At 49.8% G+C, this 17,034-nt stretch overlaps 2 protein-coding genes across 18 annotated transcripts in view; one reads left to right on the forward strand and one right to left on the reverse strand.

Moving 5' to 3' along the window:
- The window catches only part of LOC134994743 (zinc finger protein 436-like), a 497,924-nt gene that overhangs the window by 204,935 nt on the left and 275,955 nt on the right, over nucleotides 1-17,034 (reverse strand). The window lies entirely within an intron of this gene.
- LOC134994942 (oocyte zinc finger protein XlCOF7.1-like) overlaps nucleotides 1-17,034 on the forward strand; it is a 189,198-nt gene that overhangs the window by 33,619 nt on the left and 138,545 nt on the right. For all 14 annotated transcript variants that reach the window (XM_063951031.1, XM_063951030.1, XM_063951027.1 and 11 more), the window contains exons 7-8: nucleotides 7,011-7,111; nucleotides 7,258-7,327. In XM_063951031.1, the coding sequence (XP_063807101.1) occupies nucleotides 7,011-7,111; nucleotides 7,258-7,327 (171 nt within the window). The remainder of the gene's footprint in view (nucleotides 1-7,010; nucleotides 7,112-7,257; nucleotides 7,328-17,034) is intronic.

The raw sequence follows: 17,034 nt of genomic DNA on the forward strand, positions 1-17,034 counted from the left end.
CGGCAAAAGGGAGTAAGAACGATACTAGTGGCTCCGGATTGGCCAAGAAGAACTTGGTACCCGGAACTTCAAGAGATGCTCACGGAGGATCCGTGGCCTCTACCTCTAAGACGGGACCTGCTTCAGCAGGGACCGTGTCTATTCCAAGACTTACCGCGGCTGCGTTTGACGGCATGGCGGTTGAACGCCGAATTCTAAAGGAAAAAGGCATTCCGGAAGAGGTCATTCCTACACTGGTAAAGGCCAGGAAGGAGGTGACTGCACAACATTATCACCGCATTTGGAGGAAATATGTTGCGTGGTGTGAGGCCAGGAAGGCCCCCACGGAGGAATTTCAACTGGGTCGATTCCTACATTTCCTGCAAACAGGATTGTCTATGGGCCTCAAATTGGGGTCCATTAAGGTTCAAATTTCGTCCCTGTCGATTTTCTTCCAGAAAGAATTGGCTTCAGTTCCTGAAGTCCAGACTTTTGTAAAAGGAGTACTACATATACAGCCCCCGGTTGTGCCCCCAGTGGCACCGTGGGATCTTAATGTAGTCTTGGATTTTCTAAAATCCCATTGGTTTGAGCCGCTCAAATCGGTGGAGATGAAGTATCTTACATGGAAAGTAACCATGCTACTGGCCCTGGCTTCAGCCAGGAGAGTATCAGAATTGGCGGCTTTATCATATAAGAGCCCATATCTGATTTTCCATACGGACAGGGCAGAACTGCGGACGCGTCCTCATTTTCTGCCTAAGGTGGTGTCAGCGTTTCACCTGAACCAGCCTATTGTGGTGCCTGCGGCTACTAACGAGTTGGAGGATTCCAAGTTGTTGGACGTGGTCCGGGCATTGAAAATATATATTTCAAGAACGGCTGGAGTCAGAAAGTCTGACTCACTGCTTATATTGTATGCACCCAACAAGATGGGTGCTCCTGCTTCTAAGCAGACGATTGCTCGTTGGATTTGTAGCACAATTCAACTTGCACATTCTGTGGCAGGCTTGCCACAACCTAAATCTGTCGAGGCCCATTCCACAAGGAAAGTGGGCTCATCCTGGGCGGCTGCCCGGGGAGTCTCGGCTTTACAACTCTGCCGAGCTGCTACTTGGTCAGGGGCAAACACGTTTGCAAAATTCTACAAATTTGATACCCTGGCTGAGGAGGACCTTGAGTTCTCTCATTCGGTGCTGCAGAGTCATCCGCACTCTCCCGCCCGTTTGGGAGCTTTGGTATAATCCCCATGGTCCTGACGGAGTCCCCAGCATCCACTTAGGACGTTAGAGAAAATAAGAATTTACTTACCGATAATTCTATTTCTCGTAGTCCGTAGTGGATGCTGGGCGCCCATCCCAAGTGCGGATTGTCTGCAATACTTGTACATAGTTATTGTTACAAAAAAATCGGGTTGTTATTTGTTGTGAGACGTCTGTTCAGAGGCTCCTACGTTTGTCATACTGTTAACTGGGTTCAGATCACAAGTTATACGGTGTGATTGGTGTGGCTGGTATGAGTCTTACCCGGGGTTCAATATCCTTCCTTATTGTGTACGCTCGTCCGGGCACAGTACCTAACTGAGGCTTGGAGGAGGGTCATAGGGGGAGGAGCCAGTACACACCATGTGATCCTAAAAGCTTACTTTTTGTGCCCTGTCTCCTGCGGAGCCGCTATTCCCCATGGTCCTGACGGAGTCCCCAGCATCCACTACGGACTACGAGAAATAGAATTATCGGTAAGTAAATTCTTATTTTTGCCAAATACGAGGATTTATATCTGGACACTGGATTGAGGGGAGTATAATTTGATTCACAGGTACCCCGGATCGTCGGATCAGGAGACGTGGCAGTCGGCGGGTCAACATAGGTAAGTATGTGTGTGTCGGCAGGTGTGCAATAAAGTTTTACTCTCAAGGTATGTGTCTCCTGTTTTTATTTGGGTATTTTTTTTCCAGTAGTACTACAGGTACCAGCGGTCCCTTTTTTCTCCCGCATGCTGGTACTTGTGGTTCTCCAAGTACCAGCTTGCGGGGGAGGCTTGCTGGGACTTGTAGTACTACAGGAAAAAACAATGTTCTTTACATTTTCTCAAGGCTATCAGCCTCCCATCCGCAGCCCTTGGATGGGGGGACAGCCTCGGGCTTCACCCTTGGGTGGCTGGGGGGGGGGGACCCCTTGATTGAAGGGGTCCCCACTCCCCCAGGGTACCCCGGCAGGGGTGACTAGTTGGATATTTAATGCCACGGCCACAGGGCGCTGTATAAAAGTGACCCCTGGCTGTGGCATTATCTGTCCAGCTAGTGGAGCCCGATGCTGGTGTAAAAAATACGGGGGACCCCTACTCTTTTTGTCCCCCGTATTTTTTGCACCAGCACCAGGCGCAGAGCCCTGTGCTGGTTTTAAAAATACGGGGGATCCCCTGTCCATTTTTTCCCCGGATTTTTAGAACCAGGACCAGCTCGAAGAGCCAGAGGCTGGTTATGCTTTGGAGGGGGGACCCCACGCCATTTTTTTCCGAGTTTTTTCCCGTTTTTACTTGTTTTTAAAAAAAAAACGAACAAAATCCGTCAAATCGGCCGTTTTTCGTCAGCGGGACTGTCGAATCTGTTTTTTATTGCATATGGTCAATTTCGGCACCCACTTGCCGAAATTAGACTGTCGAATTGAAAAACTGCCGAAAAATTGCCGCGATTCGCCGCTAATTGCATATACCCCATATTGTCCCCGACAGTTATTAAAATAATGCACAGTAATTGAACACACTGTCTGCCACAGTAATTCCACACAGCCCCCCATAGTAATGCCATCACACTGCCCCCCATAGTAATGCCACCACACACACTGACCCCCACAGTAATACCACCACACACGCTGACCCCCACAGTAACGCCACCAGACACGCTGACCCCCACAGTAATGCCACCACACACGCTGACCCCCACAGTAATGCCACCACACACACTGACCCCCACAGTAATACCACCACACACCCTGACCCACACAGTAATGCCACCACACACACTGACCCCCACAGTAATTCCACCACACACACCCCCACAGTAACGCCACCAGACACGCTGACCCCCATAGTAATTGCAATGCACACACTGTCATAGTCATAAAGCACTGGCCCAAACCTTTTCTTCTTTTCCCCCTTAGCGGCAGGAGCAGTGAGGAGCAGAGCAGCCAAGAAGGGAAACTAGACGCTACCCAGGCGGGATGGTGATGTGTACGTGACCTATGAGACACTCCACGTCGTAGGGGTCACTGGCGGGCCTGCAGGAGAGCTGCCATCTTCACTATACAATGACCGCGGAAGAGCTGCCTGCGCTGCTCGATAGTGATACTGTAAATCCGTATCGCCATCGGTCAGCGCAGGCAGCTCTTACGTGGTCATTGTATAGTGAAGACGGCAGCAGATGGGGACTGGCAGCAGGGATCTCTGGCGGCGGCACACTTGACAACCGCTGGCGGCACACCAGTGTGCCACGGCACAGCAGTTGAAAAACACCGGCCTCTAGGCATTGAATTGCATTGATGGATCCTTGTGACCCTCAAGGACCTGGAAATTGTTTCCCATCTTCTCCCTGTCAAACAAGCATGGATGTTGCAGTGCATCATATGTTCTGTTAGTTTCTGCAATTGAATGACGTCCCCCAGATCCCTTTTTGGAGTACAATGTCCCTGATTTGACTTTCTTGGCCAGCAATAATGGTTGCTACTTCATTGGTCTTTGAGGACATTGAATCAGCTTTGATGTTCACCATCAGGTGTCCTGTCATGGATGATCACTGTAAGGGCATCTGATGGCATGTCTTCTAAGGCACTCTTAAAGCCCTTGATGTAGTTATTGGTAGCATGCATTTATTCCTGCAACTGAAAGACTATGTGGAAATCAATGGCAGGAATATTTTCACATCACATTTTTGCTTCTTGGTTCCCATCTCCAATGAAGTTAATATGAAGGAAATGTATGATTCCCATTGGGAAGTGGCAGCAGTGATCCTACTCAATGGTAGACTTGACCCTGAGCTTCAAATGTTTTATAAAATAGAATCATCTCCATGTATGTATGTATGTATGTGTTGGACCTGTTGCACCAAAGGGTGTCATTTGGAGAGCTATTTTTGAATGTCTGAGCAAAACACTTGGTTTTTTGTGTGTTCCCACAACCAGAGACTTAAGTGGCTCAGGTGGGTCCAAGAGTGGTGGGAGTATCACCTTGCCCCCACAGCAACACATACCAGGTTCCTCTCTGCACCAGTATCTTAGCACTGCAGTGCATGCATTGCCCGGACATGTTCCCAGTATCTACCCTCAGGTGCGTCTCACAATGGATATTTGCAGCATAGTGAAATACAACATGTAAGATTGGCGAGCTGGCTCTGCATTGAGTGATTCTCTCTGTCCAGTGGCTGCTTGTCTGTCTTGTTGAGCTGCAAAGCATGCTTGTTCTTCCTCTGAAGCCTCCTCACGTCTTGCCGCTCTTCTACTTCTACCAACTGAGGAGCTGCAACCCAGACTGGATCTTATTTTGGTGGCATGACTTCTTCTGAATCTTAGGGCGGGATGTAATGAAGTGCGGGGTGCCGCCCGAACTCGTCCATATTTTTTTTAAAAAGGAACACTTGCGTACAAGGCATGGTTTAACATTGGAGACCATGGCTAGTCAGTGCAGTATGGCTGGTGATCCTCCAACTCACTACTCCTCTGTTGGCACTCTGTCTGCCCCCTACTGGTACATATCAGTCTGTGCCTTCAGTGCAGTTTTGGACACCGAGACATACTGAGTGAAGTTACTTAAATGAATATTTTAAATCAGAGACTCCACGGCCTGGTTGGTGGCCACCGTGTAGACCTCCATGGCTCTGACGAAGTTCAAACCTAGGCAAAAGCCTAACCTATACCACCTTGCCACGTTTGGTGGAGGTTTGTACAAAACTGGCCGTTTATAAAGGAAAAACAAACACATGCACACTTTCTCGCTATGTAGCTATAGAGCAGTCACATAGCAGCTGTGTCATAGCAGGTCATCATTAGCTGTACAGTGATTAAGTTTATAGTGTTTATACATTTATTAATAAAAACAAATAACTTTTTTTCCACTTGTGGATACTGGAACTGTGGGGTGTAGAGGTGGCTGTAGGAGTGCAGGCACTGTGTGGATGCTGGAACTGTGGGGTATAGAGGTGGCTGTAGGAGAGTGGGCACTGTGTGGATGCTGGAACTGTGGGGTGTAGAGGTGACTGTAGGAGCGCGGGCACTGTGTTGGCGCTGGAACCGTAGTGTATAGAGGTGGCTGTAGGGGCGCGGGCACTGTGTGGATGCTGGAACCGTGGGGTATAGAGGTGACTGTAGGAGCTCAGGCACTGTGTGGATGCTGGAACTGTGGGGTATAGAGGTGACTGTAGGAGCTCAGGCACTGTGTGGATGCTGGAACCGTGAGATATAGAGGTGGCTGTAGGAGAGCGGGCACTGTGTGGATGCTGGAACTGTGGGGTATAGAGGTGGCTGTAGGAGCTCAGGCACTGTGTGGATGCTGGAACTGTGGGGTATAGAGGTGGCTGTGGGATTCCGGGCACTGTGTGGATGCTGGAACCGTGGGGTATAGAGGTGGCTGTAGGAGAGCGGGCACATTAAGACACTGTATACTGTGGCACCTATGGCAGCATTAGAGTACTATGTTACTGATTAGTGTAAATATAAAATATATACTACGCTTCTATTGTGTAAGCAGCTCCAATGTAAACTGTGGTAATACGATATATTTGATAATAAGGACTGCTTAATGTGTTATGTTTAACGTTAGTACCTGTAAAGATTAAAAATTAGTTAAAACAATGTTTACAGCCCTTTTTACTTAAGGGGTTTGATAAGAGTTAGGAGTCCGTGTGAGAGGGGTTCAGTTTTTAAACAGTCCGGCAATTGCAAGTGATCTGATCACCAGTGGCTGGAGAACTGACCCTGCTGTCCCTACCGCACTCAGATGTATGAACTGGTTTCAGTGTAAAAACGGTAACTGCGCACGCTATCTGCTGCAGTTACCGCTCCTCACGATGTATGAATGTGGATTTTGGTTTGTTTTTTTGTGCTGCGCTATGGGCCCCTCTCCTTTTCGCCATCGCCACCCTATTGCCAGCGGCTGCGGGACTTACCGAATGCATGAAGGGCTTTTTCCGATCTCCGCTTCGTCGCCTGCAGTCTTCGACTTCACCGTTGGTTTGCATGCGGTGCGGCTCCCTAATCTGTTTTTCTGCCTGCGGCAGTGTCTTTTTTGTGATATTTTGAATAAAGTTATTTGTATCACGTGACACCATAGCAGCCCAGGTAAGCAGTCTATATCCAGGACAGGGGAGGTGAGAGAACACTATAATGCCGTGGGTGGTGGGACCGGAGCGGCACCTGCCTGTCAGTGTCTGCGCACGCCTGTGGCAGCACCTGATTGGATCGTGGTATATGCACACCCTTTCCTTTACTCTAGCACGTTTGGGGATATCTTACATAGCAGCGGCAGGTAGGGTCTTCCTTACAGCACAGGACAGCCGGGGGATGGCTGAGTGTTAGGTCTTATCTGTAGGTACCAGAGGTACAGCAGGTGCAGGCGTCTTGCCTGGGCGAGTAGTGTCACATGGGGCATTTCTGCCATTGTCTATACACTTACACAAGTTACTATGTGGTAATTGTGGCCACTGTTCCTGTAACACAGGCCTGGCCAACCTGTGGCTCTCCAGCTGTTGTAAAACTACAATTCCAAGCATGCTTTGCCACAGTTTTGCTATTAGGGAATGCTAAAACTGTGGTAGAGCAATCTGGGATGTGTAGTTTCACAACAGCTGGAGAGCCACAGGTTGGCCAGGCCTGCTGTAACATGTCCAGGCTGAGTCAGTGTGTGACCTACATGTAACCTTGTACTCGGTGGCAGGCGGTGGTCTCCTCATTACTCAGTAGGGAAGTCCTCACCTCCCCACTGACTGTACATAGAATCACTATACTTACTGTAATGTAATGTTCTGTATCCATTCCCCGCAGGTGGGTGCAGCTCTAGAACTCCCGCAGACCCCTGTGAGACCCCTCTGTACTCTCCGGGCTGTATAGAGGAAGAGAACAGGACTGTGACACAGGAATATCAGGTAGAGGAACCTGCTCTGACCTCTCCTCCTCACATTGCAGGATATTGTGTTATTCCCATGTCCCCGCCCTGTGTGTGACTCCTATAGAGATGTCCCGTGTAACGTGTGGGTGGGACACGTATGTGACACATGTTCTTGTATAACAGGATGAGCCGGGACACGTGATATATCAGCGGCAGTGTAAGGAAGAGGCCGTTCCTGCTGAGATCAGCCCAGGTGAGAGAGACGCAGACGCTCTGGGGATATAATATTACTGTATGGGGAGAAGTATTTATATTACTGGAGATGTGGCTTATATGTGACGTTACATACATGGGAGGGAAGAGCAGCTTATCTCAGCGCTATAACATGGGACACGTGACAAGATACTGAGACAGTTGTACATCACAGCCGCCATCTTTACCATGCAGTGACACGTCTCTTCATTCTGATGTCACCGCGCTGCACACAGAGGTTTAGGAACCTGGTGACCCCAACTAGACACCTTCTGTATAACCAGGCGCACTGACTGCTGGGGGTGCCCTCTATACCTGAGACCATTCCCAGCGCTGCAGGTCTCTGTTGTGTGTCTGACGTCTGCATATTAATTACCTTTATAATGATTTGTTATTAATAATACTAATTTCTCTAACGTCCTAAGTGGATGCTGGGGACTCCGTCAGGACCATGGGGAATAGCGGCTCCGCAGGAGACAGGGCACAAAAATAAAGCTTTAGGATTAGGTGGTGTGTACTGGCTCCTCCCCCTATGACCCTCCTCCAAGCCTCAGTTAGGTTTTTGTGCCCGTCCGAGCAGGGTGCAATCTAGGTGGCTCTCTTAAAGAGCTGCTTAGAAAAAGTTTTTAGGTTTTTTATTTTCAGTGAGTCCTGCTGGCAACAGGCTCACTGCATCGAGGGACTTAGGGGAGAGAATTTCAACTCACCTGCGTGCAGGATGGATTGGATTCTTAGGCTACTGGACACCATTAGCTCCAGAGGGAGTCGGAACACAGGTCTCACCCTGGGGTTCGTCCCGGAGCCGCGCCGCCGACCCCCCTTACAGATGCTGAAGATTGAAGGTCCGGAAACAGGCGGCAGAAGGCTCTTCAGTCTTCATGAAGGTAGCGCACAGCACTGCAGCTGTGCGCCATTGTTGTCACACACTTCACACCAAGCGGTCACGGAGGGTGCAGGGCGCTGCTGGGGGCGCCCTGGGCAGCAATATTTAATACCTTTATGGCAAAAGAATACATCACATATAGCCATTGAGGCTATATGTATGTATTTAACCCATGCCAGTTATCTAAAACTACGGGAGAAAAGCCCGCCGAAATAGGGGGCGGAGCTTATTCTCCTCAGCACACAGCGCCATTTTCCTGCTCAGCTCCGCTGTGAGGAAGGCTCCCAGGACTCTCCCCTGCACTGCACTACAGAAACAGGGTAAAACAGAGAGGGGGGGCATTTTTTTGGCGATATTTTGATATATTTAAGCTGCTATAAAGAACAACACTTATATAAGGTTGTTCCCATATATATTATAGCGCTTGGGTGTGTGCTGGCAAACTCTCCCTCTGTCTCCCCAAAGGGCTAGTGGGGTCCTGTCTTCGATAAGAGCATTCCCTGTGTGTCTGCTGTGTGTCGGTACGTGTGTGTCGACATGTATGAGGACGATGTTGGTGTGGAGGCAGAGCAATTGCCGATAATGGTGATGTCACCCCCCAGGGAGTCGACACCGGAATGGATGGCTTTGTTTATGGAATTACGTGATAATGTCAGCACATTACAAAAATCAGTTGACGACATGAGACGGCCGGCAAACCAGTTAGTACCTGCCCAGGCGTCTCAGACACCGTCAGGGGCTGTAAAGCGCCCTTTACCTCAGTCGGTCGACACAGACCCAGACACAGACACTGAATCTAGTGTCGACGGTGATGAAACAAACGTATTTTCAAGTAGGGCCACACGTTATATGATCACGGCAATGAAGGAGGCTTTGCATATCTCTGATACTGCAAGTACCACAAAAAGGGGTATTATGTGGGGGGTGAAAAAACTACCTGTAGTTTTTCCTGAATCAGAGGAATTAAATGATGTATGTGATGAAGCGTGGGTTAACCCAGATAGAAAAATGCTAATTTCAAAAAAGTTATTAGCATTATACCCTTTCCCGCCAGAGGTTAGGGCGCGCTGGGAAACACCCCCTAGGGTGGATAAGGCGCTCACACGCTTATCAAAACAAGTGGCGTTACCGTCTCCTGATACGGCCGCCCTCAGGGATCCAGCTGATAGGAGAATGGAAACTACCCTAAAAAGTATATACACACATACTGGTGTTATACTGCGACCAGCCATCGCCTCAGCCTGGATGTGCAGTGCTGGGGTCGTCTGGTTGGATTCCCTGACTGAAAATATTGATACCCTGGATAGGGACAGTATTTTATTGACTATAGAGCAATTAAAGGATGCTTTCCTTTATATGCGAGATGCTCAGAGAGATATTTGCACTCTGGCATCGAGAGTAAATGCGATGTCCATATCTGCCAGAAGGAGTTTATGGACGCGACAGTGGTCAGGTGATGCGGATTCCAAACGACATATGGAAGTATTGCCGTATAAAGGGGAGGAATTATTTGGCGTCGGTCTATCGGATCTGGTGGCCACGTCAACTGCCGGAAAATCCACCTTTTTACCTCAGACCCCCTCCCAACAGAAAAAGACACCGTCTTTTCAGCCGCAGTCCTTTCGGTCCTATAAGAACAAGCGGACAAAAGGACAGTCATATCTGCCTCGGGGCAGAGGAAGGGGTAAGAGAGGGCAGCAAGCAGCCCCTGCCCAGGAACAGAAGTCCATCCCAGGGTTCTGCAAAGCCCTCAGCATGACGCTGGGGCCTTACAAGCGGACTCAGGAGCGGTGGGGGGTCGACTCAAGAATTTCAGCGCACAGTGGGCTTGCTCACAGGTGGACCCCTGGATTCTGCAGGTAGTATCTCAGGGTTACAGGTTGGAATTCGAAAAGTCTCCCCCTCGCCGGTTCCTAAAGTCTGCTTTGCCAACGTCTCCCTCAGACAGGGCGACGGTATTGGAAGCCATTCACAAGCTGTTTTCTCAGCAGGTGATAGTCAAGGTACCCCTCCTACAACAGGGAAAGGGGTATTACTCCACGCTATTTGTGGTACCGAAGCCGGACGGCTCGGTAAGACCTATTCTAAATCTGAAATCTTTGAACCTGTACATACAAAAATTCAAGTTCAAGATGGAGTCACTCAGAGCAGTGATAGCGAATCTGGAAGAAGGGGACTTTATGGTGTCCCTGGACATAAAGGATGCTTACCTACATGTCCCAATTTGCCCTTCACATCAAGGGTACCTCAGGTTCGTGGTGCAAAACTGTCATTATCAGTTTCAGACGCTGCCGTTTGGATTGTCCACGGCACCTCGGGTCTTTACCAAGGTAATGGCCGAAATGATGATTCTTCTGCGAAGAAGAGGCGTATTAATTATCCCTTACTTGGACGATCTCCTGATAAGGGCAAGGTCCAGAGAACAGCTGGAGGACGGAGTTGCACTAACCCAACTAGTGCTGCAACAACACGGGTGGATTCTGAATTTTCCAAAATCTCAGTTGACCCCGACGACACGTCTGCTGTTCCTGGGAATGATTCTGGACACAGTTCAGAAAAAGGTGTTTCTTCCGGAGGAGAAAGCCAGGGAGTTATCCGAACTTGTCAGGAACCTCCTAAAACCAGGGAAAGTGTCTGTGCATCAATGCACAAGAGTCCTGGGAAAGATGGTGGCTTCTTACGAAGCGATTCCATTCGGCAGATTCCACGCACGAACTTTTCAGTGGGATCTGCTGGACAAATGGTCCGGATCGCATCTGCAGATGCATCAGCGGATAACCTTATCGCCACGGACAAGGGTGTCTCTTCTGTGGTGGTTGCAGAGTGCTCATCTGTTAGAAGGCCGCAGATTCGGCATACAGGACTGGGTCCTGGTGACCACGGATGCCAGTCTGAGAGGCTGGGGAGCGGTCACACAGGGAAGAAACTTCCAGGGAGTATGGTCAAGCCTGGAGATGTCTCTTCACATAAATATACTGGAGCTAAGAGCGATTTACAATGCTCTAAGTCTGGCAAAACCCCTGCTTCAGGGTCAGCCGGTGTTGATCCAGTCGGACAACATCACGGCAGTCGCCCACGTAAACAGACAGGGCGGCACAAGAAGCAGGACAGCAATGGCAGAAGCTGCAAGGATTCTTCGCTGGGCGGAAGATCATGTGATAGCACTGTCAGCAGTATTCATTCCGGGAGTGGACAACTGGGAAGCAGACTTCCTCAGCAGACACGATCTACACCCGGGAGAGTGGGGACTTCATCCAGAAGTCTTCCACATGATTGTGAACCGTTGGGAAAAACCAATGGTGGATATGATGGCGTCCCGCCTCAACAAAAAACTGGACAGGTATTGCGCCAGGTCAAGAGACCCTCAGGCAATAGCTGTGGACGCTCTGGTAACACCGTGGGTGTTCCAGTCAGTGTATGTGTTCCCTCCTCTGCCTCTCATACCAAAGGTACTGAGAATTATACGGCAAAAGGGAGTAAGAACGATACTAGTGGCTCCGGATTGGCCAAGAAGAACTTGGTACCCGGAACTTCAAGAGATGCTCACGGAGGATCCGTGGCCTCTACCTCTAAGACCGGACCTGCTTCAGCAGGGACCGTGTCTATTCCAAGACTTACCGCGGCTGCGTTTGACGGCATGGCGGTTGAACGCCGAATTCTAAGGGAAAAAGGCATTCCGGAAGAGGTCATTCCTACACTGGTAAAAGCCAGGAAGGAGGTGACTGCACAACATTATCACCGCATTTGGAGAAAATATGTTGCGTGGTGTGAGGCCAGGAAGGCCCCCACGGAGGAATTTCAACTGGGTCGATTCCTACATTTCCTGCAAACAGGATTGTCTATGGGCCTCAAATTGGGGTCCATTAAGGTTCAAATTTCGGCCCTGTCGATTTTCTTCCAGAAAGAATTGGCTTCAGTTCCTGAAGTCCAGACTTTTGTAAAAGGAGTACTACATATACAGCCCCCGGTTGTGCCCCCAGTGGCACCGTGGGATCTTAATGTAGTCTTGGATTTTCTCAAATCCCATTGGTTTGAGCCGCTCAAATCGGTGGAGTTGAAGTATCTTACATGGAAAATAACCATGCTACTGGCCCTGGCTTCAGCCAGGAGAGTATCAGAATTGGCGGCTTTATCATATAAGAGCCCATATCTGATTTTCCATACGGACAGGGCAGAACTGCGGACACGTCCTCATTTTCTGCCTAAGGTGGTGTCAGCGTTTCACCTGAACCAGCCTATTGTGGTGCCTGCGGCTACTAACGATTTGGAGGATTCCAAGTTGTTGGACGTGGTCCGGGCATTGAAAATATATATTTCAAGAACGGCGGGAGTCAGAAAGTCTGACTCACTGTTTATATTGTATGCACCCAACAAGATGGGTGCTCCTGCTTCTAAGCAGACGATTGCTCGTTGGATTTGTAGCACAATTCAACTTGCACATTCTGTGGCAGGCTTGCCACAACCTAAATCTGTCAAGGCCCATTCCACAAGGAAAGTGGGCTCATCCTGGGCGGCTGCCCGGGGGGTCTCGGCATTACAACTCTGCCGAGCTGCTACTTGGTCAGGGGCAAACACATTTGCAAAATTCTACAAATTTGATACCCTGGCTGAGGAGGACCTTGAGTTCTCTCATTCGGTGCTGCAGAGTCATCCGCACTCTCCCGCCCGTTTGGGAGCTTTGGTATAATCCCCATGGTCCTGACGGAGTCCCCAGCATCCACTTAGGACGTTAGAGAAAATAAGAATTTACTTACCGATAATTCTATTTCTCGTAGTCCGTAGTGAATGCTGGGCGCCCATCCCAAGTGCGGATTGTCTGCAATACTTGTACATAGTTATTGTTACAAACAAATTCGGGTTGTTATTGTTGTGAGCCGTCTGTTCAGAGGCTCCTACGTTGTCATACTGTTAACTGGGTTCAGATCACAAGTTATACGGTGTGATTGGTGTGGCTGGTATGAGTCTTACCCGGGATTCAATATCCTTCCTTATTGTGTACGCTCGTCCGGGCACCGTATCCTAACTGAGGCTTGGAGGAGGGTCATAGGGGGAGGAGCCAGTACACACCACCTAATCCTAAAGCTTTATTTTTGTGCCCTGTCTCCTGCGGAGCCGCTATTCCCCATGGTCCTGACGGAGTCCCCAGCATCCACTACGGACTACGAGAAATAGAATTATCGGTAAGTAAATTCTTATTTTCTCTAACGTCCTAGAGGATGCTGGGGACTCCGTAAGGACCATGGGAAATAGACGGGCTCCGCAGGAGATGGTGCACTTTAAGAAAGACTTTAGTATTCTCGGTGTGCACTGGCTCCTCCCTCTATGCCCCTCCTCCAGACCTCAGTTTTACACTGTGCCCAGAGGAGAATGGGTGCACTGCAGGGAGCTCTCTTGAGTTTCCTGCTTAGAAAGCATTTTTGTTAGGATTTTTTCTCTTTTTCAGGGAGCACTGCTGGCAACAGGCTCCCTGCATCGAGGGGCTGAGGAGAGAGGAGCAGACCTACTTAAATGTTAGGCTCTGCTTCCTCGGCTACTGGACACCATTAGCTCCAGAGGGAATGAACACAGGTTCATCCTGGGCGTTCACCCCAGAGCCGCGCTGCCGTTCTCCTCACAGAGCCAGAAGAAACGAAGACAGAAGACGTCTCAGGCGGCAGAAGCCTTCAGAACTTCACTGAGGTAACGCACAGCACCGCAGCTGTGCGTCATTGCTCCCATACACCTCACATACTCCGGTCAATGTAAGGGCGCAGGGGGGGGCGCCCTGGGCAGCAATAAAACACCTCTCCTATGGCAAAAGTGTATATACATGTACAGGTGGGCACTGTACATGTATATAAAAGAGCCCCCGCCATTTTTTAATAAGTTTGAGCGGAATAGAAGCCAGCCGCCGAGGGGGCGGGGCTTCTCCCTCAGCACTCACCAGCGCCATTTTCTCTTCACAGCACCGCTGAGAGGAAGCTCCCCGGACTCTCCCCTGCTTGACACACGGTGAAAGGGGGGTTTTAAAGTAGAGGGGGGGCACATTATTGGCGTTTATACACTACAGCAGCGCTACTGGGAAAACATTCTGTGATTTTCTCCAGGGACATATAGCGCTGGGGTGTGTGCTGGCATACTCTCTCTCTCCAAAGGGCCTCAGGGGGAACCTGTCTTCAGAAAAGAGATTCCCTGTGTGTGTGTGAAGTGTGTCGGTACGCGTGTGTCGACATGTTTGACGAGGAAGGCTCACCTAAGGAGGAGGGGGAGTGCATGATGGTCAGGTCGCCGTCGGCAACGCCGACACCGGACTTGGTGGATATGTGGAATGTCTTGAATGCAAATGTAAATTTACTGCATAAACGATTAGACAAGGCTGAAGCTAGGGATCAGTCAGGTAGTCAGACCATGCCTGTCCCTGTGGCACCAGGACCTTCGGGGTCTCAAAAAACGCACCATATCCCAGATCACTGACACAGATACCGACACAGAGACTGACTCTAGTGTCGACTATGAGGATGCAAAATTACAGCCAAAGGTGGCGAAAGGTATTCGTTACATGATTATGGCCATTAAAGAGGTTTTGCATATCACTGAGGAACCCCCTGTCCCTGACACGAGGGTACACATGTATAAAGGGAAAAAGCCTGAGGTCACTTTTCCGTCCTCATTTGAACTAAGCGACTTGTGCGAAAAGGCTTGGGAATCTCCAGATAGGAGACTACAAGTTCCCAAAAGGATTCTTTTATGGCTTATCCCTTTCCACAAAAGGACAGGATACGATGGTAATCTTCGCCGAAGGTAGACAAGGCGCTGACATGCTTATCCAAGAAGGTGGCACTGCCTTCTCAGGATACAGCTTCCCTCAAGGATCCTGCTGATCGTAAGCAGGAGGTTACCATGAAGCACATTTACACACATTCCGGTACTATCGTTAGACCGGCTATGGCATCGGCCTGAGTGTGTAGTGCTATCGCAGCATGGACAGATTCCTTATCTACGGAACTTGAAACCCTAGATAAGGATTCCATTCTAATGACCCTAGAGCATATCAAAGATGCTGCCTTGTATATGAGGGATGCTCAAAGATACATTTGTTTACTAAGCTCCAGAATAAATGCTATGTCTATTTCTGCTAGGCGACTCCTGTGGACCCGACAGTGGACGGGGGATGCCGACTCAAAGCGGCATATGGAGTTGTTGCCTTACAGGGGGGAGGAGTTGTTTGGAGAAGGCCTCTCGGACCTTGTCTCTACTGCTACGGCCGGTAAATCGAATTTCTTACCTTATGTCCCCCCGCAGCATACTAAAAAGGCACCTCATTATCAAATGCAGTCCTTTCGTTCCAATAAAAGCAAGAAGGTACGGGGATCATCCTTCCTTGCCAGAGGAAAAGGCAAGGGAAAAAAGCTGCATGCAGCTAGTTCCCAGGAGCAGAAGTCCTCCCCTACATCTGCAAAGTCCACCGCATGACGTTAGGGCTTCCCGGGGGGAGTCAGCTCAAGTGGGGGCGCGTCTTCGATTTTTCAGCCAGGTCTGGGTTCACTCACAGGTGGCTCCCTGGGCTATAGATAGTTTCTCAGGGATACAGGCTGGAATTCGAAGACGTGCCTCCTCGCCGGTTTTTCAAATCGGCTCTGCCAGCTTCCCCGTCAGAAAGGGAGTTAGTGTTGACTGCAATTCAAAAATTGTATCTTCAACAGGTGATAGCCAAAGTTCCTCTTCTCCAGCAAGAAAAGGGGTATTACTCAACCCTGTTTGTGGTCCCGAAACCGGACGGTTTGGTCAGGCCCATTTTGAATCTAAAATCCCTGAACTTGTACTTGTAAAAGTTCAAGATGGAATCGCTCAGAGTGATCATCGCCAGTCTGGAGGGGAGGGGAGGGGGGGGGGGGGGGGCATTGGATGGTGTACCTGGACATAAAGGATGCATACCTTCATGTTCCGATTTTCCCTCCTCATCAGGCGTTCCTGAGATTTGCAATACAGGACTGTCATTACCAATTTCAGACGTTGCCGTTTGGGCTTTCCACAGCCCCGAGAATTTTCACCAAGGTAATGGCGGAAATGATGGTGCTCCTGCGCAAGCAGGGGGTCACGATTATCCCATACTTGGACGATCTCCTCATAAAGGCGAGATCTCGGGAGAAGTTGCTGGACAGCGTGTCGCTGTCGGTGAGGATGTTGCAGGGGCACGGCTGGATTCTCAATTTACCGAAGTCCCAGCTAGTCCCTACAACGCGCCTGACCTTTCTGGGTCTGATTCTAGACACAGACCAGAAAAAGGTTTTTCTTCCGATGGAAAAGGCTCAGGAGCTCATAGCCCTGGTCAGGAACCTATTAAAGCTAAAAACGGTTTCAGTGCATCATTACACACATGTCCTGGGGAAGATGGTGGCATCGTACGAGGACCTTTCAATGGGATCTACTGGACAAATGGTCCGGGTCCCATTTACAAATGCATCAGAGGATCACCCTGTCTCCCAGAGCCAGGGTATCTCTCCTGTGGTGGCTGCACAGTGCTTACCTCCTAGAAGGCCGCAGGTTCGGAATTCAGGACTGGATACTGGTGACCACGGACGCAAGCCTCCGCGGTTGGGGAGCGGTCACACTGGGAAGAAATTTCCAAGGTCTCTGGTCAAATCTAGAGACTGGTCTCCACATCAACGTCCTGGAGTTGTGGGCCATATACAACGCTCTACGCCAAGCGGAGGCATTGCTTCGGGACAAACCGGTTCTGATTCAGTCAGACAATGTCACAGCAGTGGCTCATGTAAACCGCCAAGGCGGCACAAGGAGCAGAGTGGCCATGGCAGAAGCGACCAGGATTCTTCGCTGGGCGGAAG

This window comes from Pseudophryne corroboree, chromosome 2 (genome assembly GCF_028390025.1).
Source record: "Pseudophryne corroboree isolate aPseCor3 chromosome 2, aPseCor3.hap2, whole genome shotgun sequence".
Lineage (NCBI taxonomy): Eukaryota > Metazoa > Chordata > Amphibia > Anura > Myobatrachidae > Pseudophryne > Pseudophryne corroboree.